The 21265-nt window shown below is 51.4% G+C and overlaps 2 protein-coding genes and 1 long non-coding RNA gene across 3 annotated transcripts in view; 1 reads left to right on the forward strand and 2 right to left on the reverse strand.

The window, feature by feature from the left end:
- LOC128854650 (germ cell-less protein-like 1) overlaps positions 1–7987 on the reverse strand; it is a 24694-nt gene extending 16707 nt beyond the window's left edge. The window contains exons 1-4 of the mRNA XM_054088783.1: positions 7704–7987; positions 7505–7612; positions 5665–5788; positions 962–1058 (exon numbers count right to left, since the gene is read on the reverse strand). Of these exons, the coding sequence (XP_053944758.1) occupies positions 962–1058; positions 5665–5788; positions 7505–7612; positions 7704–7987 (613 nt within the window). The remainder of the gene's footprint in view (positions 1–961; positions 1059–5664; positions 5789–7504; positions 7613–7703) is intronic.
- LOC128849202 (uncharacterized) lies at positions 7674–14509 on the reverse strand. The gene is made up of 2 exons (XM_054049641.1): positions 13730–14509; positions 7674–8457 (listed from the first exon to the last, which is right to left on the reverse strand). Exons 1-2 carry the CDS (start codon positions 14507–14509, stop codon positions 8380–8382), a joined length of 858 nt encoding a protein of 285 aa, XP_053905616.1. The 3' UTR covers positions 7674–8379.
- On the forward strand, positions 14445–20119 carry LOC128849206 (uncharacterized). Its single transcript, XR_008447195.1, has 3 exons — positions 14445–15685; positions 15776–16837; positions 17075–20119. It is a non-coding gene; the product is annotated as an uncharacterized LOC128849206 (long non-coding RNA).
- The last annotated feature ends 1146 nt before the right edge of the window (positions 20120–21265 follow it).

The following is a 21265-nucleotide window of genomic DNA, read 5'->3' on the forward strand; positions in this document are numbered from 1 at the left end:
ACCAGCCCAAGCACAAACCCCAACACAAAGCACAAGATATGGCCTTATCCAATAACATACAGTCCTTTTCACTACTTAAACTAAATATTCAGCTTAAAACAGCCACCAGTCACGCCATGGTGCAACATGGAGAGCGGTAAAATCACATAAAAAGAAACTAAACCTCATCCTCCTTCTCTGTGGTTGACCCCTGGCATCATGCTGAGATAGCACTATGATTGTACAAAAGTCTCTGTAACTCTTCTGAAAAACAGTACGTTTCCACTCAGTGAGGCTTGGAACCATGGCAAAACCTCCTGCCAGCTCACAGCAGTGCCCCACCAGCTTTCCACTCGGAGGCTTTTCAAGACCAGCCCGGTGAAGGCGTGATTCACAATCTAACACGTGGCTCTCGCAAGAGCAGCGTACATGGATCTCCAGCCTCGATGCTGAAACAATAGGACGAGTTGTTGCTTTTCAGCTGCGCTTCCCAGCTCCGAGGTACAAAAACAAATTCAGCTCTAGTGGTGACCCACGTTAAGCTGAAAACTTCCGAGAGGAACAAGGTCCTGGTTCTGAGTAGCGTTTTGTGTGTCATTGTAGTTACGGGGACTGCGAAGGTAGGGGAAAATCTATGTAATCAAATCAAAATTGTATTTGATGTAGTTTGCTGCCCTGAGTTGCAGTGCCGAGCTAAGAGGGCAGGGAATGTGGGACTGTGCAATTAGACTGTGCAATCAGACTGTGTAATTAGACTTTACTGGTGTGATCTCTTGGGTAACCTTCAGTAAGTCATGGCAGAAAAGTACCCTGAACGTTATGGAGGAAGAGAACTCTAAGCACAGAACTCAATCTCTCAAGGTTCTTATTTACTACTTTGTAAATTATTCTTATATACGTACTTTTTCCAAGTTACTTTTTGTCAGGTTCAACTTAAACTCTACCTTCAGAGTTTATGTTAAAAGAAAAGGTTCCCACTTACCTTCTGCATCAATGTTTTCGTCAGAAATTTCCAACTCAATGGTGTCCATGCTGGATTCTCTCCAATGTCCACTGAACATACTGGAAAAGTACCCTGACTATATGAGAGAAGAGGAGAGAAAAAGAACTCAATTAAGATATTTCATTCAAATTAAAACTGTCAAAAGCAGCACATGGCAGGAAAAATTGTTCATATTTACCTTTAAGCAGAACAAAATGTATTAAGGGAACATTTCACAAGCTAAAACATTCTGACGCACTTGAGAAAGGGTGAATTACAGTTGCTCTATTTCCGAAATTAAAAACGTGTATAGAAAATTTGGGCTCCATGTGTGTGATCAGAGTAAAGAAAGAGCTTTCAAGGGCCAGAAAAGCCACAGAAGCTCTTTTCCTACAAACCACACCACCAACGGGGATATATTTCATCCAGGAATTAAGTCTTTAGTGTTACTGGTGACAACAAATCCTGCAGGCAGGAGGGAATACCAGTCTGGATCAAAAAAAAAAACCCAAGCCAGGCAGCATGCAAGATACACAAATTGATGTACAAGGCTGTGGTCTCACAGTAAGGACACGCACACATACACCCCTTATGTAAATACATCTTTTGTTAGAATGTGTAAGGCATATGAAATTAGGATCTGGTAGGGTTCCATCCAAATGAAGTGAAATACATGGTGCTACCGGGATTCCTGCTGTTCCTTCCCAGCAGCAGATGTGCCGCTTGTGAGATGCCATCGCTTACTGAAGGTTACCCGAGAGATCAAAACAGTTAAGTCTAATTGCATAGTCTAATTGTACAGCCCTACATTCCCTGACTCTTAACACAGCACTGCAACTCGGGGCAGCAAACAACATCAAATCCAACTTCAATTCCATTACGTAGCCATTCCTATACCTTCAGCAGATCCCCTCTCTGTGATGACACACAACACACTACTCAGAAACAGGATCTTATTCCTCTCACCAGTCCCTGTGAGGCTCCTTGGCTTTGTAACTCCTCATTTTCATAAGTATTTGCCATTTTAGTAAACAGCATCATAAAAAGGCAATCCTCGCCTTCTCGCATCTGCCATGAACAGAGAGAGCAGCACCTTCCTGTCATTTACCAAACTACACACAGTCACTGGAGAGACGAGGGACACCAACATTCCGACTGAGACAGTCTGTTCAACAAGGCAGAGAAGTCCTCATTTCATGGAGTGTTATTTTTAACCTACAGAAGCATTTTACCTACAGCAACAGAGTTCCAATGACAGAGCATGAATTGAGATACAAATCTGACGGACATGATCGGTAACTCCGCCACAAAATTCCACCTCACAAGACCATCACTGGTACAATCAGGCCTCGCCAAAACCAATTCCCAACTTTCAAATTCTGTTCAAAAGTGATTTAATACTCAGTTTTAGTCATCAACCCACACTAAGTTTTCAGGACAAGCTTCACCAACTCGAGACGTAGCAACAAGTCGAACAAGACAAGGGAGGGGATTCTGCCCCTCTGCTCCTCTCTTGTGAGGCCCCACCTGGAGCCCTGTGTCCAGTTCTGGAACCCCCAATGTAAGAAGGAGATGGAACTGTCGGAATGGGTCCAGAGGAGGCTACAAAGATGATCAGAGGGCTGGAGCACCTCTGCTATGAGGACTGGCTGAGAGAGTTGGAGTTACTCAGGCAGAGAGGAGAAGGCTCTGAGGAGACTCTAGAGCAGCTTCCAGGACTGAAAGGGGCTCCAGGAAAGCTGGGGAGGGACTTTTTACAAGGGCATAGAACAACAGAAGGAGAGAAAATGGCTTTAAATTGGAAGGGAGAAGATTTAGACTAAACATTAGGAAGAAATTCTTCACAATGAGGTTAGTGAGCCACTGGCCCAGGTTGCCCAGAGCAGTGGTGGCTGCCCCATCCCTGGAAGTGTTCCAGGCCAGGTTAGATAGGGCTTGGAGCCCCTGATCCAGCTGGAGGTGTCCCTGCCCATGGCAGGGGGTAGAACTGGATGGGCTTTGAGGTCCCTTCCAACCTAAACCATTCCGTGATTCTATGATTCCAACAACAGAATCGCAACGACGATGACTAAAAACACCATCGCCAGGCACAGCCAGGGCTGAAGCGGCACCAGCCCCCCTAGGATGCTGTGCACCCTCGGTCTGAGCACCTAGCCCGCTGCCATCCTCCGTTCCCTGCAGAGGGTCAATGGGGCGGAGGAGAAATGCAGCCGCACCCACCTGCTCCAACCTACCCTTAGCCCTAGCCAGAGGCGGCCGTGGGTCAGTCCTTGGCTACAGCCAAATGACCTCCCTGCCCTCTTGTTGTGATCTTTAACAGGTTCCAACACCCGCAAAATAAAACGCTTTTTCCTACAGGAGAGCAATGACAGTTCCCAGGTAATTTCTGTACCGGCACTGGAATCACAGCACTGATAAATCGATGGATGTGATCTATCCGGACTTCTGTAAAGCCTTTGACACAGTCCCCATAACATCCTTCTCTCTAAATTGGAGGGATAGGGATTTGATGGGTGGATGGTACAGTGGATAAGAAACTGGTTGCATGGTCGTATTCAGAGAGTAGTGGTCAGTGGCTCAAAGTCCAGATGGAGATCCCTGACAAGTGGTGTCCCTCAGGGGTCCATACTGGGACTGGTGCTGTTTAATATCCTTATCAATGATATAGACACCGAGATTGAGTGCACCCTCAGCAGGTTTGCAGACGACATCAAGCTGAGTGGGGCAGTTGCCACACCGGAAGGATGGGATGTCATCCAGAGGGACCTGGACAGGCTGGAGAAGTGGGGGCTGTGAGAACCTCAAGAGGTTCAACAAGGCCAAGTGCAAGGTCCTACACCGGGGTCAGGGCAATCCCTCATCTCAGTACACGATGGGAGATGATGTGACTGAGAGCTGCCCTGCAGAGAAGGACTTGGGGCGCTGGTCAATAAGAAGATCAACATGAGCCGGCAACGTGCGCTCGCAGCCCAGAAACCAACCGTGGCCTGGGCTGCATCCAAAGCAGCGTGGACAGCAGGGCGAGGGAGGGGATTCTGTCCCTCTATTCCTCTCTTGTGAGACCTCATCTGGAGAATTGTGTCCAGTTCTGGAATCCTCAACGTAAGAAGGAGATGGAGCTGTTGGAACGGGTCCAGAGGAGGCTACAAAGATGATCTGAGGGCTGGAGCACCTCCCATATGAGGAGAGGCTGAGAGAGACAGGCTGAGAGAGTTGGGGTTGTTCAGCCTCGAGAAGAGAAGGCTCCGAGGAGATCTTATAGCGACCTTCCAGTACATGAAGGGGCTACAAGAAAACTGGAGAGGGACTATTCATAAAGGCTTGTGGTGACAGGATGACGGGGAATCGGTATAAACTGGAGAGGGGCAGATTTAGACTGGACATTAGGAAGAATTTCTTCACCGTGAGAGTGGTGAGACACTGGAACATGTTGCCCAGGGAAGCTGTGACTGCCCCATCCCTGGAGGGGTTCAAGGCCAGGTTGGATGGGGCTTGGAGCCCCTGATCCAGTGGGAGGTGTCCTTGGGCAGGGGATGGAACTGGATGACCTTTTACTCTTCTTGCTTCAAATGGATTCTTCCAGGCTCAGGCTCCCACTTTACAACCAACAGCATAATGGAATCAGATATTTCAAGACAAAGGTGTGGCTTCTCCCTGCTCCTGTCACATGACTCAAGATAGCAGCACCTCTTTGCTCCCAAAACACAGAAAGTAACACAGAGAACTTCACCCTCTCACAAGCCCAAAATAAAACACCTGTGGAAACAGCACCATTTTTTTGCAGAGGAGCACTAAGATTCATTCCTTTTCAGAGCTTCTGTGCAATAAAACAGCAAGAGAGCCTTCATTCAAAGACAAAGGCTGCGTAAAAAATACAGAGACCAAAGGTTCCTACACTCGAGTTCCATCGGACAGTGAAAGTGCCCTGGGTCACTATGTGCTTTACCAATTCACTCTGGAAATGCTTTCTGGGCTCTGCAATAATATTAACAAGACTAGAGACTCAGCCATTTGCTTAGCAAACAAGAACGCGTTCTCAGGACACCAAAGGACTGTTTGCAAAGGATGTGCCAAGGTTAAGATCAATAGATTAAAAATTTAAATGGCAAAAGACAGAAGTGAGGGCTTTTCAAACACAAAGTTACAGCTATGCTTCCTAACATTACTATTGAAAACACGATGTTTAACTGCATCAGAAATGTAAGACAAAAAAGAGAAAAAAGGAAAAATCTCAAGTAGGAGGGCAGACTGGGAGAGCTGGGGTTATTCAGCCTGGAGAAGAGAAGGCTCTGGGGAGACCTTAGAGCAGCTTCCAGTATGGAAAGGGACTCCAGGAAAGCTGAGGAGAGGTTCTTGATCAGGGAGTGCAGGGACAGGACAAGGGGGAGCAATTTTTGGCTGCAAAAGGGGAGATTGAGATGACATCTGAGGAAGAAATGTTTCCCTCTGAGGGTGGGGAGGCCCTGGCCCAGGTTGCCCAAAGCGGTGGTGGCTGCCCCATCCCTGGAGGGGTTCCAGGCCAGGCTGGATGGGGCTTGGAGCCCCTGATCCAGTGGGAGGTGTCCCTGCCCATGGCAGTGGGGTGGGACTGGATGGGCTTTGAGGTCCCTTCCAACCCAAACCACTCTGTGATTCTGTGATTTACTGGACAACCTTTTATTAAAACCGCAATTTCTCTGGCAAGCGCGACGGCAGCTGCTCACCTGGCACAGATACACCTTGTGCAGGTTCCACTCTTTTCCCAGGGCACGGATTTTGATGTCGCTGCCATTGCCACTCAGAAACAGCTCCTCATAAATGTACTCGGAGGTCCTTTTAAACCTTTTCCTACACAAACAGGCAGACAGGGATCACTCCTTCACTCCTCTCTGGTTTGGAACCCACCCTCTGGACCAAGCGCCGGGCAGAGGGTTCTCCCCATACCACCCCCCCACACACACCTCGTTTGCTGCTGCTGAGGAACAACAGCCCCAACACCCTCCCCCCCCCGCCCCCCCAGACCCTTCCACCGCGGCTCCTGTTCATGTGGGCTCTGGTGTGTGTCCCCCCCCAGCTCCTTCCCCCCATTCCCCTCATTCCCTGCTCCGAGCCCGCACCGCCCCTTCCCCCCGCACCACCCCTCGCCCTGCACGACCCCCCCCAAGCCCCGCATCTCTGTCTCACCCCCCTACCCGCACAGCCCCCCCCTTCCCCCACACTGCACGACCCCCCCCCCGCATCCCACGGCCGCTCCTCGCCCCGCACTACCCCGCCCCCTCCTACCCCCTCACCTCCCCTCACCCCCTTACCCCCCTCTCCCCTCCTACCCCCTCACCTCCCCTCACCCCCTTACCCCCCTCTCCCCTCCTCTCCCCTCCCCCCCCCTCCCCTCTCATCCTTCCTCCCCGCTCTCCCCCTCCTCCCTCCCCTCAGCTCCCCTCCTCCCCACCGCACAGACCCCCTCACCCGCCTCCCACGGCCGCTCCTCACCCCGCACTACCCCGGCCCCCCCCCCTCAAAGCTTCGCGCCTCCCTCGCGCCTTCCCCTCTCACCGCCCCCTTCCACCGCACCGCCCCTTCCCCACCTCCAGCCTCTTCTCCGCTCCCCGCCTCTTCTCCCCTTCCCCACTCCTCGACTCTTTTCCCCACTCCTCGACTCTTCTCCCCTCTCCTCGCCCCTTCTCCCCTCTCCTCGCCCCTTCTCCCCTCTCCTCGCCCCTTCTCCCCTCTCCTCGCCTCTTCTCCTCTCCTCCTCGCCTCTTCTCCCCTCCTCGCCCCTTCTCCCCTCTCCTCGCCCCTTCTCCCCTCTCCTCGCCCCTTCTCCCCTCTCCTCGCCTCTTCTCCTCTCCTCCTCGCCTCTTCTCCCCTCTCCTCGCCTCTTCTCCCCTCTCCTCGCCCCTTCTCCCCTCCTCGCCCCTTCTCCCCTCCTCGCCCCTTCTCCCCTCCTCGCCCCTTCTCCCCTCTCCTCGCCCCTTCTCCCCTCCTCGCCCCTTCTCCCCTCTCCTCGCCCCTTCTCCCCTCCTCGCCCCTTCTCCCTCTCCTCGCCCCTTCTCCCCTCTCCTCGCCCCTTCTCCCCTCCTCGCCCCTTCTCCCCTCCTCGCCCCTTCTCCCCTCTCCTCGCCCCTTCTCCCCTCCTCGCCCCTTCTCCCCTCTCCTCGCCCCTTCTCCCCTCCTCGCCTCTTCTCCCCTCTCCTCGCCCCTTCTCCCCTCCTCGCCCCTTCTCCCCTCCTCGCCCCTTCTCCCCTCTCCTCGCCTCTTCTCCCCTCCTCGCCCCTTCTCCCCTCTCCTCGCCCCTTCTCCCCTCCTCGCCCCTTCTCCCCTCTCCTCGCCTCTTCTCCCCTCCTCGCCCCTTCTCCCCTCTCCTCGCCCCTTCTCCCCTCTCCTCGCCCCTTCTCCCCTCCTCGCCCCTTCTCCCCTCTTCTCGCCTCTTCTCCCCTCTTCTCGCCTCTTCTCCCCTCTCCTCGCCCCTTTCCCGCTCCCCGCCCCTTCTCCGCTCCCCGCCTCTTCTCCCCGCCTCCCGCTGCCCGCACCGCCCCTTTCCCAGCCTTCTCTGCACTTCCTCACTCCTTCCTCGCTCCTCGCCTCTTCTCCCCGCGCGGTCCGACCCCGCTCCCCCGCGTCTCCCTCTCCTCGCCCCGCACGGCGCGGTCGTTGCCGCAAACCGCTCCGCCCCTTCCCCCCCGCTTCTCGCCCCTTCCCCCCCCGCTTCTCGCCCCTTCTCCCCGCATCGTCCCCCGGCCCCGCACTCCCCTTCTCCCCACACCCAGCGACCCTCCACCGCTCCTCCGCTGCCGGCCCCGCACGCCCCTCCTCCCACCGCACCGCTTCCCCGGCCCCGCAGCGCCCCCTCGCCCCTTCTCTCCGCTCCCCTGCGCCCACCCGACCCTGCAGCGCCCCTTCTGCCCCGGCGCCGCTCCCCACACCGCCCCTTCCCTGCCCGCACCGGCTGTGCTGCCCTCTGCCGTCGTCGCTGTCGTCTCTCTCGCTGCGCTCCCGCTTCCTCCCTCGCCTTGTGCCCCACAGCACACGGCTGATCAGCCCCCCCATCGCCCCGGAACGGGCCCGGGGACCGGGAGCTCCGGCCGGAACCGGCGGCTGTGCCTCGGCAGCGCCCGCTACTTGCACCGGCACCGGCAGCGTCTGCTTCGGAACGGCCGGGACAGGTAACTGCCGCCTCGGAATGACGCGTGACGGTAATCGCCGCCTCGAAACGGCCGGTACTGCTAATGGCACCTTGGAGAGGCTGTTACTGTTAATCACAGCTTGGGGACTGCTAGTATTGGTGACCCCCACCTTGGAACAGCCGGCACCGATAACACCGGCCTCGGAACAGCCGGGACGGGCGACTCTGCCTTGGAATGGGCAGTACTGATAGCTGCTTTCCAGGTCATCCCCAACCTGTCCTGGTGCAGGGGCTGTTCCTCCCCAGGTGCTGGACTCTACGTGCCCACCTCTTGTCCTTGGTAGCTGGCAGCCCAAACATCTGTGTCTGCAGGGCCTCCTTCTCCCCGGGGCAGCTGCAAGACCAGAGAGAGGGGAAATACAATAAAGAAATCCAGAGTGGTCTTCCAGCCAGTGTCACTACACCTGCATAAATCGCCCACCTTCTTCCTGTCCAGTTGCATATGGAATTACAGAGGCATGGACTAGTTGAGGTTGGAATGGACCTCTGGAGTTCATTGGGTCCGATACCCCTGCTCAAGCAGGGCCACCTAGAGCCAGTTGCCCAATAATTTTGAAGACCTCCAAGGATAGAGACTCCACAATCTCTCCAGGCAACCTGTTCCAGCAAGACCACTGGAAATGCACGTTGGTGCATTTCTGGTTGGCCAGAGAAGTCGTGGCTGCCCTGTCCCTGGAGGTGTTCAAGGCCAGGTTGGATGGGCCTTGGAGCCCCGGATCCAGTGTCTGCATCATCCAGTGGGTGGAACTGGATGGGCTTTGAGGTCCCTTCAAACTGAAATGGTTCTATAATTCTCTTGACTGCTGTGACAGTGGCTGTGCCATCACTAGAGGGCTCCTGGGCTCTTTGGTGGCTGTCCCAAAAAAAGAAGAGACCTAGGTCAAAATCATCACAGCCATGACCATGCGCCAATAACAAAAAAAAAGAAGAAAAATTTATTGCTGCAGCCAGTTCAGACAAAATTCGACTTGTCATGTTGGCTTGCTTCACTACCCAACAAAATAATTCTTCTAAGTTTTTATGCGCTTTTATGGCTGCGACTCTTGATAGCAAAAGAAATGCAAAAATCTTTCCCAAGAATTCCATAATTCAGGTCTCTTTTCCACCTTGTGGGATGAGTTTGATTTGGAGGATGATATGGAACGCCCAAACTGGGCTGACCAAGGGTACGTGGTCCACCCTTCGGGTTAGAGGGCATGCCTGCCCACGCTCGATTACCACAGATCGAAAGGTATCCTGGTGGTAATCGTCTTGGTAATGCAGTGCCAGGAGCGGAGTGAGTTTTATTTCGTATTGTAATGTTGCACCGTTTCCGCTCCCAATCACTGCTGTTCCCCATGGGATTAATTATTGTTGGTGCTGCTTGGTCCGCTAGTCTTGTTTCCTTCTATACCTCAGACCACGATGCTAAACCTATAAAAACAAAAAAAAAAAAAACCAAAAAACAATACGTAGCATTCAATGAATCCACAAGTTGAAGTTCTTGTGGTTCGGATCCAATTGGAAGTTTGTTATCCCAATTATCATATTTATCGAATGCTTCGCTCTTGTTTTCCCATCGAAAGGGGAGGTTACTAGTGATGTTAAACTGTGACTTCAACTCTTGCATTGTTTGATTAAAGTTAAAAAAAAATAATAATTTTTTTATTTTTTTTTTATGGGAACTCCTATAAGACAAGTCACAAATGGTAAGCTTGGGGTCGCCAAACTGGCACAAAACTAGTAATGTTCAAGACTTGTACAAGAGTAACCCATACATTTTGTCGCAGATCAAACAATGCTAGGTGGTTGACTGCAATGACTAGTTTTAAACATACTAAACACAGCCAAACTGCCTCATTTTTGATACCGTTTCCATTTACAAGAATGCCTACAGTTTTCTTTTACTTTCTTCCAATTTTGATCCTTAATAGTCCGTATTACAGGGCCACTGATTATTATCACGGTCACCGCAATTATGCAACACCCAGGGATCACAATTCCCACAATTACAGCTTTCTTCATTCATTCCTGTGCAGGATCTTCTTGTGTAGGCCGTTGATCACATTCTGATGATGTCTGTAGATAGGGTCGAATGCTTTTTGCTGGTATCCACCTAGGACCACCTTCTGTGGAAACACACATATATCCTCGACCATTAAATATTACAGCAACAGGTCCTTTCCATATTCCTGTTACTGGATCTCTATATAATACTCGAAAGCTGGCGATAATTGTCTTTTCATTCAACCTTATACTTTGATGATGTATTATCACCGGTGGCTCTTCTCTATCACTCATTAAACACAAATAGTTTAATGTGAACAAAACCTTATTCAATCTCATTTGCACGTCCATTTCAGTGTCTTTTTGTCTTTGTAAATAATCTTTCAACACTTGATGAGTTCGCTCCACTAAAGCCTGCCCAGTGGGAGAGTGCGGGATTCCTGTGATATGTTGTACTCCCCACTTGGACAAAAAGACCCTCGTCTTTTGACTAGTATAGGCAGGCCCATTATCTGTTTTTATGGTCTCAGGCACCCCCATTACAGCAAAGCAGGACAACACACATGTTTTTACACACAGGTGTTTACACACATGTTGTGCTTTCTCACCAGGTAATGCGGTTGCCCATACAAATTTTGAAAAGGTATCGATTGTCACGTGAACATATTTTAGTCTTCCAAATTCCCCAATGTGAGTGACATCCCTTTGCCAAAGCTCTGAGGACTTTAGTCCTTTAGGGTTAACTCCGATCCCTATTCCTGGACCGTGATTTCCACATCTTGGACAGGCTTGTACAATACTACGGGCTTCATTCTCTGTTAAGCCATACTGTCGTTTTAATCCTTTGGCATTCTGGTGAAATTGGTCGTGACTCTGTCTTGCTAGACAAAATTTATCCATAGGGGGCATATGCTGAGCTGGACTAACGAAGCTATCTGCTACCTGATTACCCCTTCCTAGTCCTACGTCAAGTTGATGACTTCGCACATGAATAACACAACAAGGCTCTGTGCGTGGTTGAAGCGTGGAGCGTAATTGCACAAACAATGCTCCTAATCTTGGGTTAGTTGTCTTAGAAGAGCATCCTCTAATCTTGGGACTACTCCTGCTACATACGAGTGCGTTACAACATTAAGAGGGGTGGTTAGCCAATTCAACAGGGCCCAACCAACAGCAGTTAATTCTAAGGTCTGTAAAGAATCTTGGGGCTGTCCCTCCAAAATATGCTTGTGCCATTCAGCACGTTCGTGCCATACACAAACAGCACCATGCAGTCGTTTTCCGGCCTCAGTATATACAGTAAGGCCATCCACCAGTGGTTGCATACTGACTTTCGTTCTCTCCAGCCACTGATTTCGTGACAATATCTGCCACTTTTTTCCCTTGCGGCTGCTGCAAATGTATTTGTCCTTCAAATCCTAATAGGGCTTCCTGAATAGTGGTATTACATTTCGTAACCACCACTCTAGGTCTACAGCATTAACTGGAATGCTAGTGTCTGCAGGTTCTTGACCACTGATCTCAATAATTCGAGATCTGCCTTTTCGTACTAACTCTGCCACAGCTTCGGGTCTGGTTTGAATGCTCATTTTTGGCTGCACACCCAGAGACACCCATTCCAATACCCAGAATGATTCAGCTTTATCAGTTCTCTTACTACTGGCAATGGCAGGGTCATTCAGGTCTCTGTCCTTCCCAGATTCCCCTCTTTTGTTTTGCCATTGACAGATGACTGCATACGGGGATTCACTATTGTTACAAACCAAAAGCGATATCGGTAAATTCAGGATCTTCCAAGATGACCAAGATATTTTGTAAGCGACAACTGATTTTTTGTAAAAGAGTCCTTTGATCTGTGGTAAGCTCAGTTTTGGAGGCTGTGTCAGCATTGTGCAACAACACAGTCAAGGGAGCAATATCAGAGTTGGAAATGTCCACACAACGGTGGACCCATTGAATATTCCCTAACAACGTTTGAACATCTTTAACAGCACGTAAACTGGTCGTCAGTTCGATTTTCTGTGGTGGGATTTGGGCATCAGAAATGCGCCAGCCCAAATACTTCCACAGAGCCAACCTTTGTACTTTTTCAGGTGCAACAACAAGTCCTTTATCTCTCAGCATATCCCTCAGTGTCTGCAGTGCCAGTTCATCAAACGGTTCTTATAACGGACACTGGAATGCAGAGTGTTCTTCATAAATTGTTACTCCCCTAGAGAAAGATAAGGACTGCCAAGCTGAAACAAAACAAAAAACCTTCACATATCAGGAATAAGGGCGGGGAGGAATGGGGGGGGGGGGAACCTCACACACAGCCACAGGGCTGTGAGGGGAATAGGGGGGGGGGAAACACACACAGCTATAGGGCTGGGTTTTTTTCCATTTTCTTTTTCTATTGTCTACGTTCTTTTTGTATTTTTTTTTTCAATTTGAAATTGTGTCCTCTGCAGCCTTTCACTTCAAAGGTCCCAGGTAAATCTACCTGTTTGCTGGCTTAGTGGACGTTTGAGATTGAAAGGTCTCAGAGTTGCATTTTTAAGATTAATCGAAACAAACAGAGGCTCAAGCTCCTATAACCAAAACCCAATTTGCAAATCTTACAAACGTTTAAAGCGCTTTAAACACACACACGCATACACACACAGAACCACTCTTTTGAGAGCTGGCTTAATATACCCATACAATATTGTTTACGACCAGTCAATAAGAATAGCACGATGGTATGAATATTTAAACTCTACACGGTACCGAACACATACAACACTTACAATATGCACATATAAGATAATGTTTGTATCAATTCACAGAATCACCAGGTTGGAAAGGACCCACTGGATCATGGAGTCCAACCATTCCTAACACTCCCTAAACCATGTCCCTCAGCACTTCATCCACCCGTTCCTTAAACACCTCCAGGGAAGGCGACTCAACCCCCTCCCTGGGCAGCCTCTGCCAGTGCCCAATGACTCTTTCTGTGAAGTATTTTTTTTCTGATATCCAACCTGAACCTCCCCTGGTGGAGCTTCAGGCCATTCCCTCTTGTCCTGTCCCTTGTCACTTGGGAGAAGAGCCCAGCTCCCTCCTCTCCACAACCTCCTTTCAGGTAGTTGTAGAGAGTAATAAGGTCTCCCCTCAGCCTCCTCTTCTCCAGGCTAAACAACCCCAGCTCTCTCAGCCGCTCCTCATAAGACTTGTTCTCCAGCCCCTCACCAGCTTCGTTGCTCTTCTCTGGACACGCTCCAGAGCCTCAACATCATTCTCGTGGTGAGGGGCCCAGAACTGAACACAGTATTCGAGGTGCGGTCTCACCAGTGCCGAGTACAGAGGGAGAATAACCCCCCTGGACCTGCTGGTGACCCCATTTCTGATCCAAGCCAAGATGCCGTTGGCCTTCTTGGCCCCCTGGGCACACTGCTGGCTCATGGTCAGTCGCTGTCAACCATCACCCCCAGGTCCTTCTCCTCCGTGCAGCTCTCCAGCCACTCTTCCCCCAGTCTGTAGCTGCACAGGGTTGTTGTGCCCCAAGTGCAGGACCCGGCATTTGGCCTTGTTGAACCTCATGCCATTGGCCTCGGCCCAGCGGTCCAGCCTGTTCAGATCCCTTTGCAGAGCCTCCCTACCCTCCAGCAGATCCACACTTCCTCCCAGCTTAGTGTCATCTGCAATTGTTTAACAGGTAGCAGTCCTTGGTTGTTACAGCATTTTCGTGGCACCTTCTTCCTCCTCTGATTCCTCGCCAGTCCGACAGCTCGGGCCGCCCCGCACTTGATCAGCGCAGCCGCTACTGTGGGCACTTCCGGTTCCTGTGTCATTGCACTTCCGCCCTCTGATGGGTGAACATCGGGTGCCTGCGGCGCAACGGGGCCGTTTATGTCCTCAGACGCATTCCCCCTTTTTACAGTCGGATTTAAGAGCTCGCAGACGCCGGTACAAACTTTCCCAGTCATTCCTTTCATTGGGTAATTCTGGCTCACCCCAAAGAAAGCACTCGTACGACTCGTGGTGCGATGAGGTTCAGCCGGGGGATTGGGGGGGGCTGTGGCGCGCACAGCGGCAGCGGCGACTTTTGACTCCGCCTTCAGCGCTTGTAAAGTATTAAGGACAGTTCGCCAAGTTTCCCCACAGCCCCCAAAAGGCTCTTTGCCCCTTTTCGTGATCGTGCAGTCCCCTCGAACAGCTTTAACTTCCTTTTCATCGTTGTCTGTTCTTGATATAGTCTTTTGCCACAACGTTTCTCCATAATCTCGCCACTCCGTAACAAAAAACATCGTGTGTGGATCGGTAAAGTGTCCCCATTTTCTACCTAAATGTAGAAGTTTTATCAGCAGTTTTGCGGGCAGTTCATGCCCTCTCTTAGAGAGGATTGCCACAAGTAGCGTTGCCGCAGCTTCTGTTTCCATAATTATCCCTAAGGGGCGAGGAGCGACCTCACACCAGCGTCTGCCTTGACTATGCACAGGCAGCGCTTCCCTTAGCCGCAGTTTCCCACTCCCCTCCTCTAGCTGCTTACCGCAGTCTCGGAGGAGTCAAAGGTGTCCTGTAACCATCCTCTGCTACCAGATGTCAGAGTGGGAGGCGGACCCGGAGTAGCGATGGAGTCTCAATATGAGTATGATCGTTCTCCTTTATTCATGCACCTTACACTTCTTATAGACTTATCCCAATAGTGCACGTGCTAACAAAACAAATCCTAATTGGTTATGTCCCGCTGTTCACGCGCCTTATGCTGTCACGCAACTAGCCAGACGCTCTTGAGCACGCAAAAGGGGCAGATACAAAGTTCTCATCACAACTCTTCGGGACTTTCCCGTGCTGGATTCCACATTCTTGTATTCTACTCCCTTTTATCTTATCTCAAGGTCAGGCCTAGCTACAGACAGCAAACCCTGGATTGTTCACTGCTATTAAATCATGAGCCATTCTTCCACAGGTGGCATTGCTGGTGTGGACACCTCTGCTTCACCCTCTCTGTTCCTGCCCTGTGAAGAGCCCAGTCCTGTTGGCTTTGGCTGTGCCCAAGGGACCCGGGCTGTGAGGGAGCTCCTGGCTCTGGGGCAGGGCAGGGGCTGCCTCTTGGCCAAGGCAAGAGGAGATTTGTCCCTGCCATGGTAGCACCTCATCACCCTAAGTCAGAGAGGTCCTGGTAAGGCTGGAGACAACATCAAGCACCTCCGCAAAGGCGAAGGAGGACCATGCAGTCTTGCTTTGCCCTTCCAGCCCAGAGAGCACGTCCTTGTCCTGGCCGAGCAGCCACATGCAGACACCGTGCCCTGAGAGTCCATGGTTCCTCCTCCAGGACCTGGACAGGACACCTTACAGGCAGCCCCTGGGCCTTGCAGAGGAGGTTGTGGTCTGAGAGCATCAGGAAATCATAGAATTGTTTGGTTGGAAAAAAACTTTGAGATCATCAACCCAGTTGTACCTGTCGAGTGCTAAATCATATTCCTAAGCATGAAGCTGGAGCGTGCAGGCCTGTGCTTGCCGATGCCTCCAGCCTGGCAGCTCTCTCTCCATCCATCCACCTTTCTCCATTGTCTGTAGTCCTGCTGGAGCTGCTGTTGGGGGCAGCTCTGCAGGTGTGTGTGCAGGGGGTTGTTCCCTGTTGGCACCTGCAGCCCAGGGCAAGTTACACCAGCAGCTCTTCTTTCCCACACTGTGCCCTGCAGCTTCTCCGCCGTCATGCACAAAACAGTGAAGCAGTTGTCTCCAAAGTGCGAGGTGACCTTCCTCCAGTCGGAAGATGGCAGCGGCAAGGGCGCAGCGCTCATCACGGCGGTGGCCTGCCAGATCCGGGAGGCTGGCCAGCGATAGGAGGAAGGAGGTTTGCCGAAGAGCTTGGTTTCAGCAGAACAGGACGTTTCCCCCCCACCCCCGGTCCCTCCCTCCGTACACACACACATACGAGGCCTCCCCTTGCAAGCAGACTCTAGGCTTTACTTGTTCCCGTGAGATACCACCAGTGGGACTGGAGATGCTGTGTACTTTATAGAAAGAGCTGTCGTAGGAGTTTCATTGCATGCCATAAAACCGCGTGTCGAGTAAAGCTCAAAGCGTCTTTTGGCTGTCTGCCTACATTCCCAGTTAGAGCTGGACCTGTTCCACTTGCAGCCTCCATCAAACACCAGCTCTCCTCCCCACATCTCCTAACCACTCTCCCACCTTCCCAAACAGCAGAAAGGGTAATGCTGGAATAATTAAGACACTGCATTGTCACTTTACAGTAACCGGTACCTATTTATGTCTGTCGTAGCGTGTCCATGCTGTAGAAAGCAAACCTCTCCAAGATTGGGCTAAAGACCTCCGTTAGTCTTTTACCCTGATCAAGGCTGTATTATTTCCATGAAAGTCATGGTAACTTTTCAAGCACAGGGTGCAGAATTCCAACCGGCGTGTTCCGGGTCTGCACTGGGAGATACCAGGTATCTCTGTTGGTGAGCAATATTAAAGAACCTGCTGGCTCCGAGTTAGAGGCGCCCCTTTAACGGCGCCAGCAGAGCACGTGCCTGGAAATAATTGGGGACTCAGGGTCTAATCCCATTTCCCGACCTCTCACCTCACCTGCACCCTAGAGTGTAGTCACGTGGCATGTCCGTATGGTTGTGTTGCACCTCTGAAAACCACTGGCACCCTTCCCAGGTGCATGTGCGGATACAGGAACCACCACCCGGCCGGGTCGCTCTCTTCCCTGCAGATCCGCACATCGTGGCCGTGTGTCTGTGCTTGGCGCGGTGAGTTTGGTTTGCTTTTTGTCTGTGAAATAGTTCTGCGTCTTCAACCTTTTAGGCGACACCTGGATTTACACACTGTATATTTATGTTTCAAGAGATCTGATGTCTTTGTATGTACATAGTCTGGGGGTTATATTGCTTAGTTTTGGCTTCACCTTTCGATGTCCCTGAAGAATGGTATAGAGAACTTATTTTCTTTTTCTCTCGTGGTATTTTTTTAATTTAAATTCTTTTTAGGGTAGATTGGAGAGAGAGACACCCATATTCCTGAGGATGGGCATTCTGAATTCATCACCAGGACAAAAGGGAAACTAAGAAGGCAGGGATGCGCAGCGCGGGGAGCAGTCGGGCCCTGCAGCAGCGAAGCTTTCAGGATTAGGCTGGGAGGACCTGAGGAGAGGTTTTTCTTTTGTCCCGCTGCCCTCATCGCTCTGGAAGGCGCCGCTGTTCCCTGTGGCAGCACGGGGTAAAATAACGTCGGGCCCCCTCGCATTGTCCCGGGACAGCAAACCGCGGCTCGAGCACCGCTGGGGTGCGTGTTTCGCAGCGAGACGCTGGCAAAACCAATCCCAACTCCTTCCATCAATTAAGCAGCAATAGCTGATGTCACTCCATGGCCCTTTGGCATCCTCAGGGCTGTCGGCAAGCGCTCCTGGGGCCGTGGGTGCCCATAGCATCATTTTGTGTGTCCCAGGGAAAAGCAGTGATTAATTCTTGCCTTAGAATTAAGACGCCTTAGGACAAAGCTGCAGCAATGCTGGAGCGGGGAGAGGCACATGGGAGGGGCTGTAAATATTTAGCAGAAGAGAATGAAGTTCCGATTCTGTACAACTATAATAATTAATAATTCCCAGGAGCAGACCTTCACTTTGGAGGACAGAGTTTTTGTCTATTTTGATGTATATTTTTACACTGCTTGGGGTACCCTCATTCCCAGGAGTCTCTCTGCTGTCTTGGGGGTCACGTGCAGTAGCACAATTTTAAAGCAAAAATCACTCTTCGGGCATTTTAAATGCTTATTTTTATATAAGCCTCAAGACAATTATAACAAAGCAAATCTGACTGTGTATAGAAACAATGTAAGAAACCAAGTTCAGTGAAAAGTTTTAGAAGATGTTAAATAAATTTTGGAAAGATGGTCCCAAACTCCTCTGCCACGGTCCCAAGCAGTCGTGTGTTTATTCCTGAGAGCAGCCTTTTGCCTGCTGACAAACTGAACCAGAAATGTTTTTAGCTGCCGCACCGTGCAGAAAGTTGCATTAGTGATAGGATGAGGGGAGTGGTTTTCAGCTGCAAGAGGGGCGATTGAGATGACATCTGAGGAAGGAATGTTTCCCTGTGAGGGTGGGGAGGCCCTGGCCCAGGTTGCCCAGAGCAGTGGTGGCTGCTCCATCCCTGGAGGGGTTCCAGGCCAGGTTGGATGGGGCTTGGAGCCCCTGATCCAGTGGGAGGTGTCCCTGCCCATGGCAGTGGGTGGGACTGGATGGGCTTTGAGATCCCTTCCAACCCAAATCATCCCATGAATCTGTGATTAGCGGCTGTATTTTTAAACTCTTATCCAGTTGGGCGCCTCCTGGAACACGTAGTGTTTTCATCGGTTAGTGAGGTAAATTTTATACAGCTTTAGTTTGGGAGGAGAGTGGAAAAGAGTGAGACTGTGGGCAGCTGATTCCGGCTCCCGTGCAGCAAATTGTTGGAGTGGGTGACTGAAAGGGTGAGAAGATGCGGGTGGTTCAGTACCCGGTTAGCGGGGACGAGTGGAGCGGGGTAACCTCGCTGCCCGTGCCTCTCCGCAGCACAGACTGGGGCTGTAGCCTCGCAGCGGTGGGAAGGATTGACTCTACCCTCAGAGGGTGGTGGGGAACAGCCGAGCGCTGTCTCCTCTCCTGGAACAGAGAAAGGGAAGACCGTGCAGCTCCTCCCCTGGAGCTAGAGCTTCTTGGTCTGCCCCACAGTGCCTGAGCTGGGCCAGTATCGGCTCTGTGGGGCTAGCGAGGCGAGGGAGACGTGCTGGAGCTCAAGGATACAGACTGAAGCATTCTGTGAGGTCAGGGAGGGTTTTGGGCTGGGCTTGGTCCGATGGAATCCCACCTGGATACCACCCAGGCTCTCATAATGCTTGAGAACCTTTGCTTCCCCCTCACTTTGTCTCAGAATCAAGCAGGGGCTGAAGTGTTTCCAGGTAAACAGCAACACTCGGAGCGTTTCAAGACCCCATCATTATGGCGTGGCTGCAGGGATGCCCTTGGCCCTGGCTGTGAGAAAGGGTTTTATTAAAGATGAAGAGACATTTGTGCTCCTCTTCAAAGAGGATGAGTAGCATTTGCTGCACAGTCCGATTGTCACTCTGGTGGGACTGTAACCTACATGAGCACAGTGCCCTGGGACAGTCTGTGAACGTGTTTAAAATGAGAAGGGAAGGTGAAATCGTAACAATTAATATGAAGGGAAGATCAGATCTGTTCTACGTAGGGAGGGATGGACAAGACCGATCAGCTTGACTTGCTCGATCTGTCTCTCCTCCAGTCAGAAGCACTGCTTTGTGCATTCAGGATGGCTTTTGTCTCACTTGGTTTTTCCCATGAGGATGCATTTTCTTTGCACTCCTGGTGGTGTGCTGGCACATTCTCCGGCCACATGGGCAGCAGGAGAACAGGGTCTTCCATGGGGTCGGCTGCTGTGCCAGAGGCTCTGACATCTCCCTGGTGATTCTCTCCTTCGTGGCACTCGCGACAGGATTTTATTGTTACTGCACACACACAAGTAGCAAATTATTGAGCCTTGCAAAAGGAATTTGCCTCTTCCCTTCCTGGGGTTGAGGGACATGTAGGGAGAAGCATCACATTCCACCACCCAAGACGTGTGAGGAGGGTCCGCGACGCACAGATCTCTGGGCTGGAAGCAGCTCCGAGGCAGCTCAGTGCCTCTGCTGCACGGCCTCTCCGCAGGCGATCCAGCCGTGTCCAGGCTCTCTGTCGGAGGAGAGAGGGTGAAAATTCCTGGTCACAACGCGATGTGGAGGATGAGAGTCCAGTTATGGATCTTGTTGACATCTCTAACCAGTCTGACGTCTTTCTGACTCGAAGCAAAGAAAACGCATCTCAGTGCAGGCGATGGCTCTGTGTGGGACAGGGGGACATCAATAAAGCCAAAGACTGTGGGGCTGCTAACAGGAACAAGAGACTGTAGATTCACCTGATGTTGTTATTTCGTGTTTACAATATTTATTTTTAGTAACTGACTGCTATTATATTATAGAGAGGCTTCCTTATTTTTGTACTTCTCCTCCTGGTTTCCTCAGTGTGGTGGTGTACCTCTCACCTCCCTTCGCCACAATTGCTGCTCCGAGTCAATGACAAATAAAAGAGATGAAGAAAAAACCCCAGCTCCCCATTTTCTGGGGTTAGTTGTGATGTGTTTGGGTTTCTGTGCTTCTCTCCTTAGCAATCCCTTAGGAAGAGCACCCGCCCCGCTGCCCCATCTCACGCACCTGAACGCGGCCACTGGGAAGCAGGACCAAAGCTGGAAAGGGATTTGTTTCTTGGCACCAAGAGCCCCTTCATAGCTGGGAGGGCACAGCGGGGACCGGGAAAACCCGGACACCATGGGGAGGGGTCATTAATGTCTGGAAAAAACCACCAAGATGAGTTTCAAGCCAGCTCTCACTCCACATCCCCCGTCCTCGTTGCACTGAGGGTGGCAGCTCCCCAGCAGCGAGGACAGATGGGCGCGGGGCTGCGTTTGCACACAGCACGTGAGGGCAGTGGGAGGGCTGGGAGCCAGCAGGGTGCCAGGGCAGAGCAGGATCTGGACCTCAGAAGGAGATGCTAAGCCTCTGGCACAAAGCAGGAGCCTTGGGACAGCTCAACCCACCACCAAAGCTCAGATTTCAACTCTAACCTTACATAAAACCCAGGTATTTTACTGTACCTCTTTGGTATTTCAGTTAACAAGAAGTAAAACTGCTTCTTAAGTATCTAAGTACATTAACAGGAAAAGGAGGACGAGGGAGAATATCCAGTCTCTATTGGATGCAGAAGGAATAACAGTGACAGGGGATAAGGACAAGGCTGAGGTACTTAATGCCTTCTTCGCCTCAGTCTTTAATAGCAAAGAAAGTTGTTCCTTCTGTTTACAAATCCAAGAGTGAGAGGGGCAGATTGAGGCTCCCGTGATCCAAGAAGAGGCGGTTAGAGACTTGCTTGCCCAGCTAGACACCCACACGTCTATGGGGCCGGATGGGATCCACCCAAGAGTATTGAAGGAGCTGGCGGATGTCCTTTCCAAACCCCTATCCATCATCTTCCAGAGGTCCTGGCTGACTGGGGAAGTTCCACTGGACTGGAGGCGGCTGATGCTGTGCCCATTTACAAGAAGGGTTGCAGAGAGGATCCGGGGAACTACAGGCCTGTCAGTCTCACCTCAGTG

This window comes from Cuculus canorus, chromosome 26 (assembly GCF_017976375.1).
Source record: "Cuculus canorus isolate bCucCan1 chromosome 26, bCucCan1.pri, whole genome shotgun sequence".
Classification (NCBI taxonomy): domain Eukaryota; kingdom Metazoa; phylum Chordata; class Aves; order Cuculiformes; family Cuculidae; genus Cuculus; species Cuculus canorus.

What these genes read in the sequence shown, in the direction of transcription:
- LOC128849202 (XM_054049641.1), bottom strand. Translation starts at nt 14,509, where the DNA reads ATGGAAACAGAAGCTGCGGCAACGCTACTTGTGGCAATCCTCTCTAAG. An exon ending in AAGTGTGGATCTGCTGGAGG is followed by an intron (nt 8,458 to 13,729) that starts GTAGGGAGGCTC and finishes CTGGTCTTGCAG; the next exon opens with CTGCCCCGGGGAGAAGGAGG.